We start from the raw sequence: 23,864 nt of genomic DNA, 5'->3' as shown, positions 1-23,864 counted from the left end.
TAAAATTGTGTTCATATCTTTTCAGATTTCTGCTGGATGTGCCTGGGGGATTGGAAAACCCATGGCAGCGAGTACTATGAGTGCAGTCGGTACAAGGAGAATCCCGATATTGTGAATCAGAGCCAGCAGGCACAGGCTAGGGAAGCCTTAAAGAAATACTTATTCTACTTTGAAAGGGTAAGCGTTGTATTGGCTGAATGGATGTTAGAAACTGTAGCGGTTTTACCCACCCCTGGCCTGAACTTACTGGCTAAGGTCCCAAGGGTGCCAGCAGCCGCTGATGGCCGTTGATTCATGTCGTCTCGGGTTGAGTGTTGGCTGTTTCACTTGGGGAACCTTGCGGTCACGTCTGACCCATTTGTTTCTGTGCTCACTCTCGCCTGCTCACTTCTGCTTTTTGTCATTATAAAGCATGTGTGCTGGTGATTGAAGAGGCAGCCATTTGAATCTCAGTCCTGAAGATGAGGTGGTGTTGAGTGCTGAATTTCCTCATTTTTGCCTGTGTTGCTCTGGAAGGCAGGAGTAGTAACTCAGTGATGACGTTCTGGGCTCCTGGCATTTTACTGGGAGTTTCTCTCTTAGTTGCGGAGGTTGGGGTTTTAAGAGGTATAAATGAGTTTTACCTTCCTTTTTTTCTTTCTCTTTTATCCTTGTAGTGGGAAAACCACAACAAGAGCTTGCAGCTCGAAGCACAGACATACCAGAGGATTCAAGAGAAAATCCAGGAACGAGTTATGAACAATCTGGGAACGTGGATTGATTGGCAGTATTTACAGAATGCTGCCAAGCTCCTTGCCAAGGTATTTAGTACTCACTGAGTCATGTGTCCACAGGTTAGTAAAATGAGGATGTGCAGACTAGTTCTGAGATGGCCATAATACAAAATGGATCTCCTCAGCGCCCATGAAATTACAAATCAATCCTGAGTTAGAGGTTGCTGCGCTGGCTTCAATGCGCTGCCGTTGATCCCTGCAATTTCAATCTCAAACTATGCTGTCTGCTGTTGAAATCACCCAAGCAAATAAGAATTAGAGAGGCTTTAACCCTTCAGCGCTACAATCCTCAAATGTCTGCCTGCCCTCCAATTCTAGCCTCATGCACATCTCTGAATTTCATCTCTCTACCATTGGTGGTGGTGCATCCAACTAAGCTCTGGAATTCCTCCTGTTTACTGCCCTCTCCTCCTGTAGAGTGTTCCTTAAAACCTACATCTTTGACTAAGCTTTGGTTAGCTCGGTGTCAAATTTTATTTGATAACACTCTTTGATGCGCCGTGGGAATGTTGATTACATTGAAGGTGCTGCATAAATGAAAGTTGTTGCACTCCTTTATTTCGTTGTCCAGTGGGTTAATGCACTGCTTAGTCTGTGCTTGATCAGACACGAGCACGGTTATCCCAGATTTTATTCCTAGCATATTCTGAATTGACCTTGCCCAAGGATCCGATTGGTTATCTTGTGACCTCTGCTGGAAGTTCCTGTGTGCAGGCAGCTGGTGACCACAGAATTAACAGCAAATAACTATGAAATTAGATTATGACCTCAAGGAAAGTAGCTAAGGAGACCCTAACCCTGTATTTTTGGCTGGATTGCAGTTTAGACCCAAGGTATGAACAAAGGCACTTCTAATTGCAGTTGGGTCTTGGCCTGCTGGGAATGGATTGCAAAAATAAGTGCAGATGCCGAGGCTGTTTTGCTCATTTAGCTCATCCTTCCACAGAGATCTGCGTTGAGTCATATTTGTAATGGCACTGCTCTCAGTGGGTCTGAGCATATCCTGTCTTACAAGGATAGGGCATTATACCATGTAATTTGTGAATATACTACTCTGCTACTTACATGGTATTACATAGCCATAACTATCTTTTAGATGGTTGCAGATATATTTGGATTCGTCGTTCTGAGAGTACCCAATTAATTTTTTCCAATTAAGGGGCAATTTATTATGGCCAATCCACCTACCCTGCACATCTTTGGGTTGTGGGGGTGAAACCCACGCAAACACGGAGAGAATGTGCAAACTCCACACGGACAGTGACCCAGAGCCGGGATCAAACCTGGGATCTCGGCGCCGTGAGGCAGCAGTGCTAACCACTGTGCCACCGTGCTGCCCCTGTCGTTATGATTTCTTGACTGTTCATTACTGTAAAATTAAGCGGTGGAAGGGGACACAATTCCTACCAATAGATGCCACTAGTTTGGTTTCGAAGTTACTGTGCTGTATGGTGGTGTTTTAAGTATGGCGAAAGCTGAAGGCTTGCTCGATATGAAAGGGTTCTTGCTAGATATATCATTGCTTATTGCTGTGGTTGGTTGGTTCGGACTTTTCTTCACTGCGCAGAGTTAATAACAGACAGCTCCTGCTCACTTCCAGTAACCCCGAATGGAAAGTATGTGTGGGCTTTGGGCGTGGACAGGATTAAGTTTGGCTGGAGTACTCGTGGCTAAACAGCTTGCTGATAAGTACTGTCTCGAGTCACTGACTCCAGGGGAGGAGACGGGGAGCTCAGTGGGTGGGAGAGGGAAAATGAAGCACTTCAGTGAACCTGGGCTGTGCGACAAAATTAAGTGTTTTGTTAATGTTGGCGGGAAAGTTTTTTTTTTTTAGGACATTGCTCTGTACCAGTGTTTAAAAGAATTGCAACCAGTGCTACCCTACACTCTTGTCTTAGGAGGTGGATGAAGGCGAGGAAGTCATTGTATGCCATCTGTTTTGGGAATGCTGATGTAATTGTGGTTTGCTCGTCATCCTCAACCTTTTGAAACCTCTGTGACTTGGCAGTTTTGACTTTGTTCATTGGCTGATGCTGCTCAGAAGGTTTATTTTTAATGAGCACATCAACAAGATTTCCAGCTGGCAGCAACCTCACGGCCCCCATCCCCCTCCCCCCACCCCAAGCCAACCCACCCCTCTAGTGGTGAGAATAAAATGTGACCAGTTAGATCTCTTCCACACTGGTTTCCAACATATTTGACTGGTCGTTCAGTCAGCAAAATGAATTTGAGTTCGCTGATGGATTTACCATGGTGGATCAGAAGGGCAGGAACGTTATGCCATTTAACTAGGGGATTGATTATACTGCTACTTCGCCAAAGCGGCCTGTAACCCATGCCCCTTTAAGGCCACGGATCTAATTGTTGTTGATGGGCATCTGGTGGTCAGCTCTGTGTAGAGACTGAAATCAGTTCATGGTTATTTAAGGTTGTTGGAGCAATTTCATAATGGATTGACTCAACTGCCCCAAGATCAGGGAAACCTAGCAGAAACTGGTTAGACTTGTGATTTCTTTCTTTTCCATTATTTTTTCAAAAGTGCCAAATTTGGATGTGCAACTAACTATACCTATTTTAGATGACTTTTATATGTCCTTGTAAAAATATAATTCCTCCTCCTGGAAGTTGTTCTGCTGTGCAAGAATGGCAGAAATGTTCTGTTGAGAATAAGCTTTCTTTCCAAAGTTACTCTCCCTCTGTCCTTGCATGCGTTTTCTGACTGGGTGAGCTTCTTTTTTTTTCATTTCCAGAGCCTCTTTGAAGTAGCCCCTACGAGGTGTGTAACCGGGAGCCTTGGGGTTGACTCTCCTTCCAGTCTGCCGTCACTGTGTCGAGAGTGTCTGGTATCTCCTCCCATCAGGGGCGCAGCTTATATAAAAATGCTGCATTAAATCCATGTCTGTCATTCATTGATGCAGAGCAGTGGGGGCTCAGTGAGGATATTGACTTTAAAATAGACACAGGCTAAACGTTGTGTCAGAGACTGAATATGCTTTAACTGGGCTTGACCTTCACTGAATTATATCTAGAGTACATTTTGTCTTCCAGTACTTACAACCATGGACTCTTGGTTGACCTTGCTGGCAAAACGTGCTATTCACTTCCAGCAAGTTATTTTTTTTCCAATTTAGTGTGGTCAATCCACCTAACTTGCACATCTTTGGGTTGTGGGGGATAAACCCACGCAGACACAGGGAGAATGGGCAAACCCCACACAGACAGTGACCCGGGGCCAGGATTGAACCCGGGTCCTCAGCGCTGTAGGCAGCAGTGCTAACCACTGCGCCACCGTGCTGCCCGTCAGAAAGGAAATTAATTAGACTGGGCTTCATTGACACACACAATAATTCACTTGTAGGCATTCTCCGGAGATATTAATTTAACTTAGAATCGTGGCATTTTACAGCAAAGAGGCCTTTCACCCATCATGCCACACCACTGGTACTGTGAGGAAAAGAAGTAATTTATCTCTCTCTTTTTCTCCATTCCCTCCCACCAAAAACAACTTGAATTGTTTTTTTCTTTAAGATCAAATTAAAATAGCCTTTTAATATGTACCTTCTACAGTAATTCTTTTTGTTTTTCCTTCCTGTAGTGTCGTTACACTTTGCAGTACACATATCCATATGCATACTATATGGAATCTGGGCCTAGGAAGAAACTGGTAAGAGCTTTGCACAGACACATTGTGAATTGTGCTGCCTTCTCTGTTCAAAATGTAATTTAGCAATTCGGTGTGGAGCACAGACACTTTGCAGTTTTGGATGCAATTCCAAAAACTGTCTCAATGGATAAGAGAGAAATTGTTCCCACTCGTGAAAGGATTGAGGCACATTTTAAAGCAGTTAGTAAAAGAAGCATAAGTGATAGCATTAGTGTTGGGTGGGGTTACTGGGTTATGGGGATAGGGTGGAGGTGTTGACCTTGGGTAGGGTGCTCTTTCCAAGAGCCGGTGCAGGCTCGATGGGCCTCCTTCTGCACTGTAAATTCTATGATATGAGGAAAAATGATTTCACACAGTGACTGCTTATGGTCTGGAAATGCACTGCCTGGTGTGGTGCAGGCAGGTTCAATCGAAGCATTTAAAAGGGAATGGAACTGTTATCTGAAAAGGAAGAATGTGCAGGGTTACGGGGAGAAGGTGGGGAAATGGCACTGGGTGAGTTGCTCATTCGGAGAGCTGGTGCAGAGACGATGGGTCAAGTGGCCTCCTTCAGGGTTACAGAGAAAAAGTGTGGTTATGGGACTAAGTGCTTTCAAAGACCCAGTACAGGGGCAGTAGGCTGAATTACCGCCATCTGTGATTCAATAAAAGCTGCAAGTCCAGGAAAGCAATTGGCTTTAAAACCATAAGACATTGGAGCAGCATTAAGTCACTCGGCCCATCGGATCTGCTCCGCCATTGAATCATGGCTGATATTTTTCTCATCCTCATTCTTCTGCCTTCTCCCCATAACTCCTGATCCCCTTATTAATCAAGAACCAAACTATCTCTGTCTTAAAGATACTCTGTGATTTGGCCTCCGCAGCCTTCTGCGGCAAAGAGTTGCACAGATTCACCACCCTCTGGCTGAAGAAATTCCTCCTCATCTCTGTTTTAAAGGATCGTCCCTTTAGTCTGAGATAGTGTCCTTGGGTTCTTGTTTTTCCTACAAGTGGAAACGTCCTCTCCCATGTCCATTCCATCCAGCTCTCGCGGTATCCTGTAAGTTTCAATAAGATCTCCCCCTCATCCTTCTAAACTCCAGTGATACAGACCCAGAGTCCTCAACTGTTCCTCATACGCCCAAGTTCTTCATTCCAGGGATCATTCTTCTGAACCTCCTCTGGCCCTCTCCAAGGCCTGCAAATCCTTCCTTCGATACGGCACCCAAAACTGCTCCAAATACTCCAAATGGGGTCTGACCAGAGCCTTGTATAGCCTCAGAAGTACATCCCTGCTGTTGTATTCTAGCCCTCTCGACATGAATGCTAACATTGCATTTGCCTTCCGACTGAACCTGCATGTTAACCTTAAGAGAATTGTGAACAAGGACTCCCAAGTCCCTTTGTGCTTCTAATTTCCTAAGCATTTGCCCATTTAGAAAATAGTCTAAGCCGAAATTCCTCCTTCCAAAGTGCATTGGTTTTCTGTGCTGCGTGCCTTGTATCCTTACTGACTTCAAACATTGTCCATTTCAGTTTGAGTACCAACAAGCCCAGCTGGAAGCAGAGATTGAGAACCTGTCCTGGAAGGTGGAACGAGCAGACAGTTATGACCGAGGGGTAAGCAGTGCCCTGAGGCGGATTTGTCCATCTAATAGCTGTTGAGACCTGTGTTTGTAGAGAAAAACAATAGTTATTCAACGTTTAATCGTGAGAATAAATTAGGGGAAAGATGCAAAATTAATCGACGGCCATGTGTGAGATCTGTGCTGGAAATTGGTGTGGTTTGAAATAAGTGGGTTGAACAGGGCTGGTGCAAATAATTTATATTTGAAAAATGCAGTGTTAATGAAGGTAAGCTGAGATGTGGTTTCTCTGGTAACTCATAGACGAGGGAAAGGCACTTCGAACATTTCCAAATATGTACTTGAATGTAATAAGAAAATGTAATGTGCAAAGGCTGTTCTAACCAACTGTTTTTAAATGTAGTGTATGCAATTGTATTTGCTAAACCTGTAAATCGTGGGACTATAATCTACACTTTTCTCCCCACAACCCCCAGAAAAATCAGATGTTTTGTGCCAAGTGTACATTATACAGAACTACTGACTTTCATAAGTGAGTAGGAGTGGCCCCTCAAGCCTTCTCCACCACTCAGTAAGATCATAGCTGATCATCTACTCAACTACAATCTACAGCACAGAAACAGGCCATGCAATGCGCTGAAGAACAGTCATACGACTCAAGGCGTTAACTCTCGTTTCTCTCGCCACATGCTGCCTGATCTGCTGAGTTTTCCCAGCATTTTCTGGTTATGTTTCATGCAACTCCGCTTTCCTGACCTAGCCCCATATTCCATGATTCCCTCAGTGTCCTGTAGTCGGTCAATTCCAGCTGTGAACATACTCGATGACTGGGCATTGACAGAACTCTTGTGGTGACGAATTCCAAAGTTTCACTACTCTCTTGAGTACAGAGGTTTCTTCTCAGCCCTACATGGCTGCCCCTTACCCTGTGACTTTGATCCCCGGTTCTAGACCTTCCCGACAGGAAAAGCAGAATAATAATGTATCTGAAATAAATCCTAGAATTGGTGGCCATGGATAACGGTTAGCTCTTTGAACATGGGGTGAGAGAAGAGCAGGTCAGCGATTTATTGCATTTCGCATCCTTGCAATTAAATATTTCACTCGACTCCCTTTTAAATATTTTTATTCTCCTTTTTCACATTTATCATATTTACAACAACAGATAATTAACAATAACAACAAATACAATGGCAATCCCCCAGCCAACAATCCCCGCATCCCACCCACCCTCAAACAGCTCCCAACATTTTCAATACAAAACACCAATGGAAAAGAATCATCATTAATTTATACATTCCGAACCCCCAACCCCACCTAATGTTCAATGTCATCCAGTTCATGAAAAAGCATGATGAACAAGGCCCATGAGTTGCAAAACCCTTCCATCCTCCCCCCTCAGCTCAAACTTTTCTTTCTCGAGCGTTAGGAACTCCAGCAGGTTCCCTCCCCCGCTACGCCGAGGCACAGGGCGGAGAAGCTCATCCTCGCCCTTGTGAGGGGTGCTCTATACACCACCTTCAGCTGTATCAGCCCCAACCTCGTGCATGAAGGGTTCTACATTCACCCTCTGGAGGACCTCACACCACAACACCTCCTCCATGCCTTCCCTAACTCTTCCTCCCACTTTACCTTAATCCCATCCAGTGATCGCGTATATTCTCCCAGAATAACCCCATAAATCGGCGACACCACCCCTTTCTCCAATTCCCCCGCCGTGGGTTTGCTCCGGTTTCCTCCCACAAGTCCCGAAAGACTAGCTTGTTAGGTGAATTGGACATTCTGAATTCTCCCTCAGTGTACCTGAACAGGCACCGTAGTGTGGCGACTTGGAGATTTTCACAGCAACTTCATTGCAGTGTTAATGTAAGCCTACTTGTGACATTAATAAAGATTATTATTGTAATTATTCTGTTCCAGCAGTGTTAGTATAGTGCTTCCACCCAACCCCAAAATTGTCACAGTGATAAGGTTTGACCATATCTTTCCGATAGAATAATCAGATGTTGATGAAGTATTGAAATAATAAGAGTGAAGAATTGAAATAAGCAATATGTGGATATAACCCCAAATCCTTAACTTTCATTGAACTCAACAATATTGCATTGTGGATGTTTTACTGAGTTTCAGTAAAACATGAACATTTCAGATAATCGGCCTGTCAGCCCATCGTGCCAATGCTGCAGCTTGAGCCACAGGGAGGTTAACTAGTCTCTTGTCCTTGCCCTATCCTCATTTGCTTTATCAGTAGCACACTCCAGCATCAGAAAGGTCCACCTTGGGGCTTGATCAGCCTGGCCGTAAATTCCAAGGCGGCGGCGAGAGTCATCCCAGTATTCTGGCCAACAATTGTGCCTCAACAAGTGCCACCAAAAGAGACAATTGGTCACTGAACCTCATTTACTATTTGTCAGACCTTGATGTGTCTTTATGCTTTTGCCAATAGAACAGACTATATTTCAAAAGCAATGTTTCGGGTGATCTCAAGGATGCGAAAGAGGCATGTAATTCTAAACTCCTTGTTACTCTGTTCTATTTAAATAACAGAATCCGGGGGAAGAAGTCCAGCATACATTTTATTTTAGTCTTGTGCATCTGTTTGGAGGAGCTTGGCTGTACTGTGACCACTTTTCCTCTGCTTTGCATTTCAGGATCTAGAGAATCAGATGCATATAGCAGAACAGAGGCGTAGAACACTGCTTAAGGATTTTCATGACACATCAGACTAAAGGAGCCCTGTGGATGATTTGCCGCAATGAAAAAGGCATTGGCTGGGGAAGAAGACAAAATATTGTTTTAGTTCCTTGTTTCTTTTCATCTGCCGTTCCTTTGGTTTTCTTTCATTTTTTTTTGCTGGAATAGTCAGCAGTGCTCAAGGATGATTCCATTCATGAGCTGCAATAGTGTTAGACTTATTTTTAGAAAAAAAAGAGATGCATTTCTTTTTTCTTTTTTAAAAAAAAAAAAGAGAGGAAATAATATGCGCTAACATTGAAAACGGAGATTCTTTAAACCTTTTAAGAAGCCAGAGCTTTTACAAATACTTTCATAGAGACTGGAAGGATTGCAGAAGGCTCAGCTTCCCACAGACTTTTATGTGTATTTTCACTCGAACAAAACTATTTGGGGCATTCGTGGCACAACCTAATTATAGTGCGTACTGGCACCGAGGGGCTTAGGTGAAAACTGGGAAATGCAGATTGCTTAGAAAGAAGTCATTTGGGAATTATTTGGTTTTCCGGTACTTGTGTTAATGCGCATTATTTGCCAGCTTTGTCTGGGAGCATTTTTTTTAAAAAGCGGGGGTGGTGGTGACAGCGATTTGAAGGAGGTGATCTGTCTGCATGAGGTGCCTGTTTTCTGTAGTGTAGGGTGCTTCCTAATGCCCCCTGGAGAACGCATGGGTGAGACAGGAAAGCAATAGTTAAAAGAAGTACCCATTGTTACTACCTCTACTATGAATAGACTAACAGCTGTCTTGCACTGCATTGCAAGGCAGTGAGGTTCATGAATGTTTAAAAGGTTCATGAAGTACCTGACTTGTGTGCCCTCCCCCCTCCCCACTATCCTCCTGTTTGTTGTAAAACCCCATGATCCAATCTGCAAAAACAATTTTTTTAATAGTTTATACTTTTTTTTTTAAATAAAAGATAAATAAATAGTGATTTGAGCTTTTGTCCCCACCCACTTATAATGATTTATTTGATGTACTTTCTGCTGGTGAGATGGGGCCCCAGTTGTGTTTTAGGATATATAATAAATACATTTTTATACATTTCAAATTTGTCATGCTACCTCGAGTGCACTCAGCACTCTGACCCACAATGGTAAGAGTGAAAACATTTTGTTTTTTTGGGGGTATTTATGATGTGAATCTTTTTTTATTTCCCAGATGTTGCAGCTGAAAGGTTATGTAACTTCTGTAATGTTTTCAACTATTTGTGCTTTCTGCAGCAATAGAACCACTGTATCGTTCATTACTGATATAAAAGTTATTTAATTCCACTTGCTTGCCATTGTCTGAAACCTTACCAGACTCCCTTTCCTTCCATCTCGAGTGGCAACGCTCTGCATCTGAGCTGAGCTGAATTTGTTCTGTCTTTTTATTCTTTTTGATTTGCGTTCCTCCTATGGTTCTTTGTCCTTGGGCCCTGAGAAGGTCAGCTAGCTCCTGGTTACTGGTGGCTGAGCTGTCACATATCACCCATAATCATAGAACCCCAACAATGCAGAAGGGGGCCATCAAGCCCATTGAGTCTGCACCAACCCTCTGAAAGAGCATCCCACCTAGGCCCACGTCCCCGCCCTATCCCCATAACCTCACCTGTTTGAACACGAGGGGTAATCTTTATCATGGCCAATCCACCTAATCTGCGCGTCTTTAGCCCACATTTTTAATCAGCGAGACTGGCACCAGTGTCGTCGAGGATTGAAGTAGCTGCTACTTGGTGTTGACTATTATCCCTCTGATTTTAATTCTTTGAGCTTGGAGATTGGCAGCGCAGTAGCTGGGGGGTCAGACCTGTGTTTTTTCTTTCCTTGTACTCATTTCCTCAGTGGCAAGGGACCCCACTTTTTAACCAAAGCAATATAACCAAGTTTGCTATTCTGCAGTATAACCAGTTGGAGGTTTTTGGCAATGATTTAATCTTGAGCTTGTTAATGTGCCCGCTCCAGGTTTGCAATGTTATTGAAGCAACTTGATTGAATTATTATTACCTTGTAGCTGTTGCCTGCCCTCTTGTCCCTTAAGTTACCCAAATGGCTCAGCTCACGTTGAGTAAATTTGATAGCTATGCAGATTAAAGCTCAGCCCTTCTGCTTCCTGTTTCCATTTTGATTTCAGGTTATGTGCTGGAGTAGAGGAAACTGTTTCAATAAAAACTGTAATAAGATCAGGAAGTGTCTGACTAAGTTACAGTTGCCGGCGCAGGTTGGAGGATTTCCTGAAGGTTTCATCGCATGACCTCCTATCTCCGATCACCCAGCCTCCACCATTGATTACCTGAGACGATCATCCGCCCCTTATACCACCACCGCCACCACTACTATTAGAAGCGAAATGGACTTTTCACTACCTGATGGGATGATTCTTAACTGTGAAATTGCCTTTTCTCCATTCTTTATTATAACTAATAAATGTGAGTGTTCCAAGAAATTGAAAAAGGAAGCCTTCCGCTTTTTTAAGGCCCTAATGATTTTTTCTCTTTGGTTTGCTTGCTTGCAGCGGTGTCCCCAAGATTAATCTTTAATTCCTGGAAGCTCCAATGCAATCTATTGGCAACCCTACTGCAAGTTGATCGACATTTGAATGTTGGTTACTGTGGGAATTAACAGTATTTTTGACTCTACCTTCCAAAGCCAAGTATTTAGATTTAATGACCTATTAAAGATAACATGGGTGATCCAAAAACATTAAAATGTTTTGTTTTCTGTGCTGCCCACTAATTGGACACCAATTTGCGCAAATGATTTCTCCAAGGTGAAGTTGTCAGAGAAACGTTCAAATAAACGTTCCCCGTTCTTTGTCCTGGCATACTCAATACTGGCCCAAGCTGTAATGCTGAGCTGCAGGGGAGTGTTGGCCCAAATTGAGTAGAGAATCAGAGAAGGATACCGTTCACCCATTGTGCTTAGGTTGGCTCGTTGGTAGAGATATCCAATTAGTCCCACTCCCTCCTTTTAGGGGGTGGCACAGTGGTTAGCACTGCTGTCTCAGCACCAGGGAACCGGGTTCAATTCCGGCCTTGGGTAACTGTGTGTGTGTGTGTGTATATATAGTTTGCACGTTCTCCCTGTGTCTGCGTGGGTTTTCCCTGGGTGCTCCGGTTTCCTCCCACAGACCAAAGATGTGGCTCTCTGTCCAAAGGTTAGGTGGATTGGCATGCTAATTGCTCTTTAGTTCCCCTTAATTTCCAAGGATGTGCCGGGTAGGTGGGGTTATTGAGATGAGGGCGTGACCCTAGGTAGGGTGTTCTTTCAGAGGCCCGGTGCAGACTCGAGGGGTCAAATGGCGCCTCGCTGCACTAGGTTTCCTATGAAAGCTCTAAATTTATATTTTCAATTATGTATCCAATTCCCTTTGGAAAGTTATTGAATCTGCTTGCATTCCCCCTTCAAGCAGCCAGTGACTGCTTACCTTGTCTTTATTGTGTTCTGCACCATCCCTTTGATAATGTTACTAGATAATCTTGAGTACTGCTCTTATTGACCTTCGAAGAGAGGTGTTTGAGAGCCAAAGACATGTTTTATCCTCATTATCTTGTTCTTGCCGCCTTTCCCTATCTAAATAACTTGAGTGTTCTGCGGGTGAATTTGGGGAGGGGAGGGGCGGTGGAACAACCAGGGCCCCCCCAAGGGTTCACCGAGGGTGAACGTTTTTAGTATCTTTGCGCCAAACAGCTGCCCCTCATGGCTGCTTTTTAGAATAGAATAGAATTGATGGCCGGGTCCCTTAATCAGAGCTGTTGAGTTGTGTCTGTGGCTTGGAGCACATACAACCCCTTGTGGCATTTCCAACCAATACACATTAGTGAGTTTATAATAATCCAGCAGTGTGTGTGTGTATGTATGAGAGCAGGAGGGGGGGGGATAATGCGGATCAGTGTTGGAGCTGCTACAGGAGATTATTCCAGGTCCACCAAATCGCGTGGAAAGGTGAGGAGGCGCTTTGGCCGCAAAGAGTATGATCCGACCTCCTTTGCATCATCAGGGTTTTTGTGTGTGTGTGTTTTTGTTCTCTGTCATCTTGTATCCTAATCACAGAACCGTGCACTACAGAAAATACTCAATCCCAATCTTTCCTTTTTCGTTTTGCAAACCCGTCCACCTACAAGTTGAAAAGAAGTGAGAGGTGCAGTGTTCTGTCTACATTCGGAGATGTGTTGCTGATTGTTGTGATGTGTGTGTGTGTGTGTGTCCTGCCTCCTGCCTTTTGCAATTGGATTGTCCATGACTGGCAGCCCGATGGGCATGCTGAGTATTTAAAGGGACCATCTGTATTGGAGCACACACACACAGTCCTGGAGAAATAATAATAAGCGCCGCTAGAGAATCGAAAATCTGCCAATTGCAATTTTAAAAAAAAAAATCCTTAGTCTCCTAACGTTGCTTCCATTTAGATTCCGGGTTGCTTGACATTTAATTTGCTAAATCTACCCTCCTTAATTGGCAGCACAATATTGGAGCCAAGGAGAATGGGCACTGCCAGGATTCCGCAGTGCCAATGCTAGACTTTTATTGAAGCATCGAGGGAGGGGGCGTCAAATGCAGCGCAAAGTTCATCGCAGATTTGTGCCTTGCACAAGCGCACACACACACCAGTAAATGTTATTAGCACACAGGATCTCTGGGTAGCATTCTGAACAACAAGAAGATTAGTTTGTAATAATCCAGCCCTGCGGCCTTGTAGAAGGGGAACATAATGCGGATCAGTGTTGGAGCTGCTTACTCCTGGGCCAGCAGATAGCGTGGAAATGAAATGTGTTTAACCCCTTTGTGTTATGCTGTCGGGACGCAGTGACTCCCAAAGTTTAGAGAGAGAGTAGTCCATGTGGGCATTTTTTGAACATTTCCCACGCTTCCATTTATGCTTTATTGACCTTGGAGGACGAAGCAGCTCCATTAGCAGAAGCTTTCCTTCCGTTCAATTCTCCAGTGTCTGGACCTAAATAGTGAACCATAAGTTACCATGAAATATCTCCAGAGGATCACTCGGATTCGCTGGAAAACCTCGCAGCTTCAATGCCTAGGAACCTATCCCTAAATGCACTTCAAATATTCTGACCACAGAAATACCATCATGACAGTGAAATCTCTAACCCCTGACGGTGACCTCCCCCCTTTCCCTATAGGGGCTAGCTGTGGTATTTGTCTGGGAAAATGTTACAGTAAGAAGCCTTACCACACCAGGTTAAAATCCAACAGGTTTATTTGGAATCACTAGTTTTCGGAGCGCAGCTCCTTCATCAGGGGAAATGTTATTATCCACTGAAGTAGAACAATTTTGTGGCGATATCAAGTGGTCTGTTGCCACTTACATAAATGGGGAATTAGCTCGATGACTGCTGCTGGCGAGTGGGCTGTTTATTATGCTTTAATTCATTGATGAGAGGTGGGTGTCATTGCCAAGGCCAGCATCGATTGCCCATCCCTAATTGCCCTCGGGAAAGTGGCGCAGAGCTGCTGCAGGAATATAAAAATGGCACAAAAGCCACTTTGTCTGCCCTGGTTGGTACCGTGACCTTCAGCAAAGTTTGAGAATCTGTTTTGGTGAATTAAGTGATGAATATTCAAAGTATTGACGTCTATTGACTAGAATGAGGTTGTGATTTAAGTTTTTGTTCCTGTTTACATCCAAACACAGAGGAGAGGATATATGGACACTTGATCCCAGTACTTTGGTAGATCTAAGCTTATTCAACAACTTGTATTTACATAATGATCAGCCACGAATGGCGGAGCAGACTCGAAGGGTCAAATGGCCTAATTCTGATCCGATATCTTATGGTGTCTTTAACATAGGATGATGTAACTTAGTTTAGTGTCCCAATGCGCTTACAAGAGTGTTACCAAAAGAAAATTGACACCGAGCTTTGTAAAGTGAAATTCTAATTGGTGACTAAAAGCTTGACCAAACAGGTAGGTTAAAGGAGCATCTCAAAACGGAAGGGAGAGCTGGTTTTGGGTGGACATTCTTTAGTTGAGGATTGAGGTAGCTGAACACAGACAGGGCAGTCAGCAGTGGAGGGAGGAAATGAGAGCAGAATTGCGGAGGCGCAGCTATGTCGGAGACTTAGAATCATAGAATTCCTACAGTGCAGAAGGGGACCATTCGGCCCGTCAAGTCTGTGCCGACCCTTTGAAAGAGCACCCCACCCAGGCCCACTCCTCTGCCCTATCCCCTTAACCCCGCCTAACCTGCACATCCCTGGAGCTCTTGCGTGGTAGGTGCATTGGCCACGCTAAATTGCCCCTTAATTTTAAAAAAAAAATTGGGTACTCTGAATTTCCCAAAAAAATCTTTGGAGCCCTTTTCGGGCTGCAGAAGGTTAAAATGGCTGCAAAATAACAATGGCAAACAAAAAATATTGCCACTCATAATAATTGCTAAATATCACCAATGGTGTGCTGCAGAACAAGTTAATCTTGGGTGATGGTAAAGATTTATTTTAATGAAGAAAGCATCCCTTTTTAACACCAAACATAATTACCTTTTAAGTACAGGACAAAAAAAAATGTGAATGGCTTAATGTGCTAAACTGTTATGAATCCTGATATACCGTACAGCTAAACATGCTTTTAAATTCTTCTTGCATGTACACAACTTGATGTTTTTGCCTTTTAAGTTTATTCTGGCAGGCTTTTTTGGGGGGAGAGTTTTCCAAATTTTGAACGGTCCTTTTGACAATAGAACAAGTTTTGAGAAAGCAGCATTATTTTGGGTGGATGGGCAGCAATGGTCAGGAGTGCTGTCCAGTTCTTTGAGCATTACCAGCTGTGAGACACACAAGGCAGGGTTCAGTCAATGTGTCCTGCGGTGTAGGCGGGATGTGGGATGAACTGGCTTTGCACAGACTCTGGGCTGACATCCCCAGTCCAGGACTGAGGGGAGGGAGTGTTCGCCCTTGGGTTAGACACCACACCAAGGTCCCTCTGTCCCCTCAGATCTAAAAGAGACCCCATGGTTGACTTTGAAGAAGACCAGAAAAGACAGTCGATCCTCCTTTTTGCCCCTCAAATCGACATCACTGTAAAAGACTATCTTGGCAGTCGACGCATTGCTTTTTTACAATAAATTTAGAGCACAAATTCATATTTTCCAATTAAGGGGCAATTTAGCATGGCCAATCCACCTAACCCAACATCTTTGGGCTGTGGGGGTGAAACCCACGCAAACACGGGGAGAATGTGCAAACTCCACACGAACAGTGACCCAGAGCCGGGATCGAACCTGGGAATCTCGGTACCGTGAGGCAGCAATGCTAACCACTGCGCCACTGTGCTGTCCCCAGTCAACGCATTGCTGTGTGTGGAGCTTACTGTGCAAATTGGTTGTCTGCCTCTCAAAGGACATCACGTTTCGAAGTTTTAAGTAGTGCTATAAGCAATGCAAGTCCTGTCACCACCCCGAAAAATTCTGCCATTTCCCTTTAAATTGCAAGTTTGTGACCAATGACAAATGTTACATTTTGTTTCTCTGAAAGTGGGATTGGAGGGGGGGGGGGGGGGGGGCATTGGTTGGTGCAAAAATAATAGTTTTATGGAACTTTGCTTTTCCAAGTGTTACTTGGAAATCCCGTGGGATGAACCAGCACCTGAGTGGCAGAGAAAGTGTTTTGCTTATTTCTTCATTACCGGCTGTTGCTCAGTCACGCTGGTTGCTAACCTGTGCAGCTGCTGATATATCTCAGGCACGGCTTTCACTCTTTTGTTCATGAGTCTATTTATATATATATATATATTTTTCTCAATAACAATCCTTGCACGTATGCAATATTGATGTACCATAAAATCCTTACCCCCTCCACTAAATTGTTCACATTTAAAATAAAGCCATTTTACTCTCGCAGTTTTAAGAGTGTTAACGGCACTTTACCCTGATTTGTCCAGATTTTTTTTGTTCTGGAAGTTTAGATGCTCGATTGATATATTTCCAATCAGCATTGTGCAAAATGATTTTCTGCTCAAACAATATTTGAGCCCGGTCACCTTGTCCGCTTTGTTCCTTTCGATGTGTTTTGGTTTCTTCACCAGAATGTGGTTTATTTATTTTTTGGGGGGTTGTATTTGTTCTGTACTTCAGTTTATAGAAGGGGGAGAGCTCTTTTGGACTTGCGGAAACCAGCATTTAGAGGAAAGAAATATTTTCGACGAAACCAAACCAGTTGGTTGTGCTGCGGTTGACTGCATTTTGAGAATCCCCTTTTGTTAAAATTCATCGCATGACATGCCAAGTGTGAGTGTTTTCATGGATAAATTACAGGAAGGGAAACAAATGGCAGGCCTGTCAGGAGAGAGCAGGGGCATGAGACTAATTGGATAACTCTCAGAGCTAGTACAGGCACATGGGGCCGAATGGCGTCTTTCCAAACTGCCAATTGTATTCAACAATTTTTAGTTATATCTGGAGACGTAGCAGGATGACTATCCTGTCCAGCTTGAGCAGGATGCCGCCGATCAGCGTCAGGTTGTCCTTGACGTTGTAGAATTGAGGGCATTGCCCTTTCTGCCAGCCATTGCTGAGGTTGTGGATGACTCGCTGCAACAGGGGATCTTTGGCCGTCTCTTCTTGGATGAGAACGATCTTCTCATCTGTTGCCGGGAGTGTGCTTGGACACAGCTGTACCTGCAATTCAATGTGCTGGATGATCTCCAGTGGTTCACTGGGTGAGTTGACGGAGCGGGACAATGCATCGGCGATGATGAGCTCCTTGCCAGGTGTGTCCACCAAATTGAAATCATACCTCTGGAGTTTGAGCAGAATTCTCTGCAAACGAGGTGTCATGTCGTTCAGGTCCTTTTGGATGGTGTGGACCAGAGGCCTATGATCCATCTCAACAGTAAATGTTAGCAAGCCATAGACATAATCATGAAATTTGAGGATGCCGGTGAGAAGACCTGAACACTCCTTCTCAATCTGCGCATATCTGGTCTCAGTGGGTGTCATTGCCCGTGATGCGTATGCTACTGTTACCCAGGATGATATGTCTTCTCTTTGAAGCAACACCGCCCCAATGCCATCCTGACTCGCATCTGTGGATATCTTGGTCTCTCGGTCTGGGTCAAAGAATGCAAGGACGGGTGCAGTGGTGAGATTGGCTTTCAGTTCCAGCCACTCTGTTTGGTGCTCCGCCTTCCACTCAAAGTCGGTTTATTTTTTTCACCAGGTTGCATAGGGCCGCGGTGTGTGGCCAAATTCGGGATGAACTTACTAAGGAAATTGACCATTCCCAGGAAGCGCAGTACTGCCTTCTTATCCTCGGGGACTTTCATTGCCTTGATGGCTTTAATTTTGTCTGCTTCCGGGCGCGCACACTGTTGCAAAATCTGATCGCCCAGGAACTTCAGTATGGATATCGCAAAACAGCACTTGGACCTGTTTAGCTTGAGGCCATGTTCATGTATGCGTCAGAATACTTTCTTGAGTCGTGACACATGTTCCTCTGGGGTTGTGGACCAGATTATGATATCGTCAACGTAAACACGAACCCCTTCTATTCCCTCCATCATCTGTTCCATGATGCGATGGAAAATCTCTGATACCGAGATGATGCCAAATGGCATTCGGTTGTAGCAGAATCTGCCAAAAGGCGTGTTGAAGGTGCAGAGCCTTCTGCTGGGTTCTTCAAGTTGGATTTGCCAAAATCCTTGGGATGCGACCAATTTTATGAAGAAACGCGCGTGTGCCATCTCACTCGTGATTTCTTCCCTCTTCAGGATGGGGTAATGTTCCCGCATAATGTTTTTGATTTGATCCTTGGGGTCAATGCAGATGCGTAGGTCCCCCGAAGGCTTCTTTACACACACCATCGAGCTGACACAGTCGGTTGGTTGAGTGATCTTTGAGATGATGCCTTTTTAAAAAATATATATATTTTATTCAAATTTTTTCAGTCAAACAAGAACAGTACAGGATTTTCCCCTTTTTACAACTTTAAAACAATATAAATAATAATGACCGTTTTTTTTAACAAATAAATAATATATTAACTAAACGGCAACTGCCAACAACAAAATAATAACTCTCCAGTACAATAAAGTCCCACACGCCAGTATAAATAACTAATATACAAACAACTATAGGAAACCCCTGAGGCCCCCCCCCCCCCCCCCCCCCGGGTTGCTGCTGCTACCTTCTCCATTTCCCTTATCGTTCTGCGAGGTAGTCAAGGAACAGTTGCCACCGCCTGGTGAACCCTTGAGCCGAACCTCTTAGTGCGTACTTTATCCGCTCCAATTTTATAAACCTTGCCATGTCATTTATCCAGGCCTCCACGCCCGGGGGTTTAGCTTCTTTCCACATAAATAGAATCCTTCGCCGGGCTACTAGGGACGCAAAGGCCAAAACATCGGCCTCTCTCGCCTCCTGCACTCCCGGCTCATCTGCAACCCCAAATATAGCCAACCCCTAGCCTGGTTCGACCCGGACCCCCACCACCTTTGAAATCACTTTTGCCACACCCACCCAGAACCCATGCAATACCGGACATGACCAGAACATGTGGGTGTGGTTCGCCGGGCTTCCCGCGCATCTCCCGCACCTATCTTCCACTCCAAAAAATCTACTTAGCCTTGCTCCCGTCATATGCGCCCTGTGTAGAACCTTGAATTGTATCAGGCTGAGCCTGGCACACGAGGACGAAGAGTTTACCCTACTTAGGGCATCTGCCCACAGCCCCTCCTCAATCTCTTCCCCTAGCTCCTACTCCCATTTTCCCTTCAGCTCCTCTACCATCGTCTCCCCCTCATCTCTCATTTCCCTATATATATCTGACACCCTACCATCACCCACCCATGCCCCCGAAATCACTCTGTCCTGGATCTCTTGCGCCGGGAGCTGCGGAAATTCCCTCACCTGTTGCCTCACAAATTCCCTCACTTGCATATAGCGAAATGCATTCCCAGGTGGCAGCCCATATTTTTCGGTCAGTGCTCCCAGACTCGCGAACGTCCCGTCTAAGAACAAGTCCTTCAATTTCGCAATTCCTGCTCGCTGCCAAGATTTAAATCCCCCATCTATCCTTCCCGGGATGAACCTATGGTTGTTCCTTATCGGGGACCACACTGAGGCACCCGTCACTCCCTTATGTCGTCTCCACTGCCCCCAAATTTTCAGTGTTGCCACCACCACTGGACTTGTGTATTTCTTCGGGGAGAACGGTAAAGGCGCCGTCGCTAATGCTTGCAGGCAGGTTCCCCTACAGGACGCCATCTCTAGTCTTTTCCACGCCGCTCCCTCCCCTTCCCCCATCCACTTGCATACCATTGATATATTGGCGGCCCAATAATAGTCACTTAAGCCCGGCAGTGCCAGTCCCCCCCATCCCTGCTACGCTGCAGAAACCCCCTCTTCACTCTTGGGGTCTTCCCAGCCCACACAAAGCTCATAACGCTCTTATCCACTTTTTTGAAAAAAGCCTTGGTAATCATCACAGGGAGGCACTGGAACACAAAAAGAAATCGCGGAAGGACCACCATTTTGACCGCCTGCACCCTGCCCGCCAGTGACAGGGGCACCGTGTCCCATCTCCTAAAATCCTCTTCCATCTGCTCCACCAATCTTCCTAAATTAAGCTTATGCAAGGTTCCCCAGTTCCTGGCTATCTGGATCCCTAGGTACCGAAAATCCCTTGTTACTCTCCTCAGCGGCAAATCATCTATTCCCCTACTCTGTTCCCCAGGGTGCATCACAAACAGCTCACTCTTCCCCATATTCAGTTTATATCCCGAAAATTCCCCAAACTCCCTGAGTGTCTGCATTATCTCGGGCATCCCCTCCACTGGGTCCGCGACACACAACAACAAATCATCCGCATATAATGACACCCGGTGCTCTTCTCCTCCCCTAAGTACTCCCCTCCACTTCCTAGAGCCCCTCAGCGCTATGGCCAGTGGCTCAATTGCCAACGCAAACAGTATCGGGGACAGGGGACACCCCTGTCTTGTCCCTCTATATAGACGGAAGTAGTCAGATCTCTGCCTGTTTGTGATCACACTTGCCACCGGGATCCTATATAAAAGCTGAACCCACCCAATAAACCCCTCTCCAAATCCAAATCTCCTCAACACTTCCCACAGGTAATCCCACTCCACTCTATCAAATGCTTTCTCAACGTCCATCGCCACCACTATCTCCGCCTCTCCCTCCGGCGGGGACATCATTATCACACCGAGCAGCCTCCGTATATTAGTGTTCAACTGTCTCCCCTTAACAAACCCAGTTTGATCCTCGTGAACCACCCCTGGAACATAATCCTCGTCGCCATCCCCTTGGCCAAGAGCTTGGCATCTACATTCAGAAGGGAGATTGGCCTGTAAGACCCGCACTGCAGCGGGTCTTTGTCCCTCTTCAGGAGCAACGATATCGCCGCCTCCGACATCGTCGGGGGCAACGTCCCCCCTTCCCTGGCCTCGTTAAAGGTTCTCGTCAGAAGCGGGGCTAGTAGGTCCATGTATTTCCTATAAAATTCCACCGGGAACCCATCTGGTCCCAGGGCCTTCCCTGCCTGCATGCTCCCAATCCCTTTTACCACCTCCTCCACCTCAATCCGTGCTCCCAATCCTGTCCTATCCTGCTCTTACACCTTTGGGAATTCCAGCTGGTCCAGGAAGTGCATCATTCCCTCCTTCCCTTCCGGGGGTTGAGCCTTATACAGCCTCTCATAAAATGCCTTAAACACCCCGTTCACCCTCTCTGCTCCCCGTTCCATCTCACCCTCCTCGTCCCTCACCCCACCTATCTCCCTCGCCGCCCCTCTCTTCCTCAATTGTTGGGCCAGGAACCGGCTCGCCTTCTCTCCGTACTCGTACTGTACTCCCTGTGCCTTCCTCCATTGTGCCTCTGCCCTGCCCGTGGTCAGCAAGTCAAATTCCGTACGCAACCTTCGTCTTTCCCTGTACAGTCCCTCATCCGGAGCCTCTGCATACTGCCTATCCACCCTCAAAATTTCTCTCAACAATCGCTCCCTCTCTTTACTCTCTTGTTTCCCCTTATGGGCCTTTATGGAAATCAGTTCCCCTCTGACCACCGCCTTCAGTGCCTCCCAGACCACTCCCACCTGAACCTCTCCATCATCGTTAATCTCCAGGTACCTTTCGATACACCCCCTCACCCTTACACACACACCCTCATCCGCCAACAGTCCCATATCTAATCTCCAGAGTGGGTGCCGTTCCTTTTCCTCTCCTACTACCAGATCTACCCAATGTGGGGCATGGTCCGAGATGGCTATTGCCGAATACTCCGTCCCTGTCACCTTCGGGATCAGTGCCCTTCCCAGGACAAAGAAGTCTATCCGAGAATACACCTTGTGGACATGGGAGAAGAAGGAAAACTCCCTACTCCTGGGCCTAGTGAATCTCCAGGGGTATACTCCTCCCATCTGCTCCATGAAGTCCTTAAGCACCTTGGCCGCTGCCGGCCTCCTCCCGGTCCTAGACCTGGACCGGTCCAGCCCTGGATCCTGCACCGTGTTGAAATCTCCCCCCATTACCAACTTTCCCGCCTCCAGGTCCGGGATACGCCCCAGCATACGCTTCATGAAGTTTGTATCATCCCAGTTCGGGGCATATATGTTCACCAGAACCACCGCTTCCCCTTGTAATCTGCCACTCACCATCACGTATCTACCCCCACTGTCCGCTACTCTGGTCCTCGCCTCAAACACTACCCGTTTCCCCACTAATATAGCCACCCCTCTATTTTTCGCATCCAAGCCCGAATGAAATACCTGTCCCACCCATCCTTTACGTAATCTGACCTGATCCGCCAGTTTCAGATGCGTCTCCTGTAGCATGACCACATCTGCCGTTAATTTCTTTAGGTGCGCGAGTACCCTTGCCCTCTTAAATCAACCCATTCAGCTCTCTCACATTCCACGTGATCAACCGGGTCGGGGGGCTCTTTACCCCCCCCTGCCCCCATGTCGACTAGCCATCCCCTTTTTTAGACCAGCTCCTCACCCGGTTCCCACGCTCCCGTTTGTCCCCCCGACGGTGTCCTCCCGTCCCGCCCACCCCGCCCCATAACAGCTCCCCCTTTCCCTTAGCAGCAACAACCCAGTTAGCCCCCCCCCCCTCCGCTAGATCCCTTTCTAGCGTAATTGCTCCCCCCATGTTGCTCCCAGAAGTCAGCAAACTCTGGCTGACCTCGGCTTCCCCCGTTTATCCTTGGCCCCCCCATTATGTAAGGCCCCCTCCTTCCTGCGCTCCCTTTCCCGCCGCAATTACCATAGCGCGGGAACAAAGCCCGCGTTTCCCACTCGGCCCCGCCCCTAATGGTGCAGCTCCCTCTCTCCTTCCCCCTCCCCTTCCCCACCCGCGCCCACAGTTCACCATACCCCCCCCCCAACGAGGGGAAGTTCCCCCCTTCCCCCTTCCCCATCCCATACAATCCCCCCACTACTTTTTACAGAAAACTCTTTCTCTCTCCAGTCTAGTCCAACTTCTCCTCTACAATAAATGTCCACGCCTCTTCTGATGTCTCGAAGTAGTGATGTTTCCCTTGGTGTGTAACCCACAGTCTCGCTGGCCGCAGCATTCCAAATTTAACTTTCTTTCTATGGAGCACCGCCTTGGCCCGATTGAAACTCGCCCTCCTTCTCGCCACCTCTGCACTCCAATCCTGGTACATGCGGATCACCGCATTCTCCCACCTGCAGCTCCGTGTCTTTTTCGCCCATCTCAGGACCATCTCCCTGTCCTTATAGCGGTGAAACCTCACCACTATGGCTCGAGGTATTTCTCCTGCCTTTGGTCTTCGCGCAAGGACTCGATATGCTCCCTCCACTTCCAAGGGGCCCGTTGGGGCCTCCGGTCCCATTAACGAGTGAAGCAATGTGCTCACATATGCCCTGATGTCCGCCCCCTCTGCACCTTCGGGAAGACCCAAAACTCTTAAGTTCTTCCTCCTCGAGTTATTCTCCAGGGCTTCCAGCCTCTCTACACACCTTTTATGCAGTGCCTTGTGCGTCTCTGTCTTCACCACCAGGCCCTGTATTTCATCCTCATTCTCAGCAGCCTTTGCCTTCACATCACAAAGCTCCAACTCCTGGGTCTTCTGTGCCTCCTTTAGCCCTTCAATCGCCTGTAGCATCGGGGCCAACACCTCCTTCTTCAGCTCCTCCACACAGCGCCGCAG

At 46.3% G+C, this 23,864-nt stretch overlaps 1 protein-coding gene across 1 annotated transcript in view; it reads left to right on the top strand.

Annotated features, from left to right (window-relative positions):
* Positions 1-11,170, top strand: part of arih2 (ariadne homolog 2 (Drosophila)) — a 103,674-nt gene extending 92,504 nt beyond the window's left edge. Inside the window, exons 11-15 of the mRNA XM_072472999.1 lie at positions 26-177; positions 657-800; positions 4,369-4,437; positions 5,955-6,038; positions 8,656-11,170. Coding sequence (XP_072329100.1) covers positions 26-177; positions 657-800; positions 4,369-4,437; positions 5,955-6,038; positions 8,656-8,733 — 527 coding nt within the window. The 3' untranslated portion in view covers positions 8,734-11,170. The remainder of the gene's footprint in view (positions 1-25; positions 178-656; positions 801-4,368; positions 4,438-5,954; positions 6,039-8,655) is intronic.
* Positions 11,171-23,864: the final 12,694 nt, after the last annotated feature.

Source organism: Scyliorhinus torazame, chromosome 13, assembly GCF_047496885.1.
Source record: "Scyliorhinus torazame isolate Kashiwa2021f chromosome 13, sScyTor2.1, whole genome shotgun sequence".
Lineage (NCBI taxonomy): Eukaryota > Metazoa > Chordata > Chondrichthyes > Carcharhiniformes > Scyliorhinidae > Scyliorhinus > Scyliorhinus torazame.
Note: the sequence above shows the minus strand (reverse complement) of the source record. Positions and strands in the feature narration are given on the sequence as shown.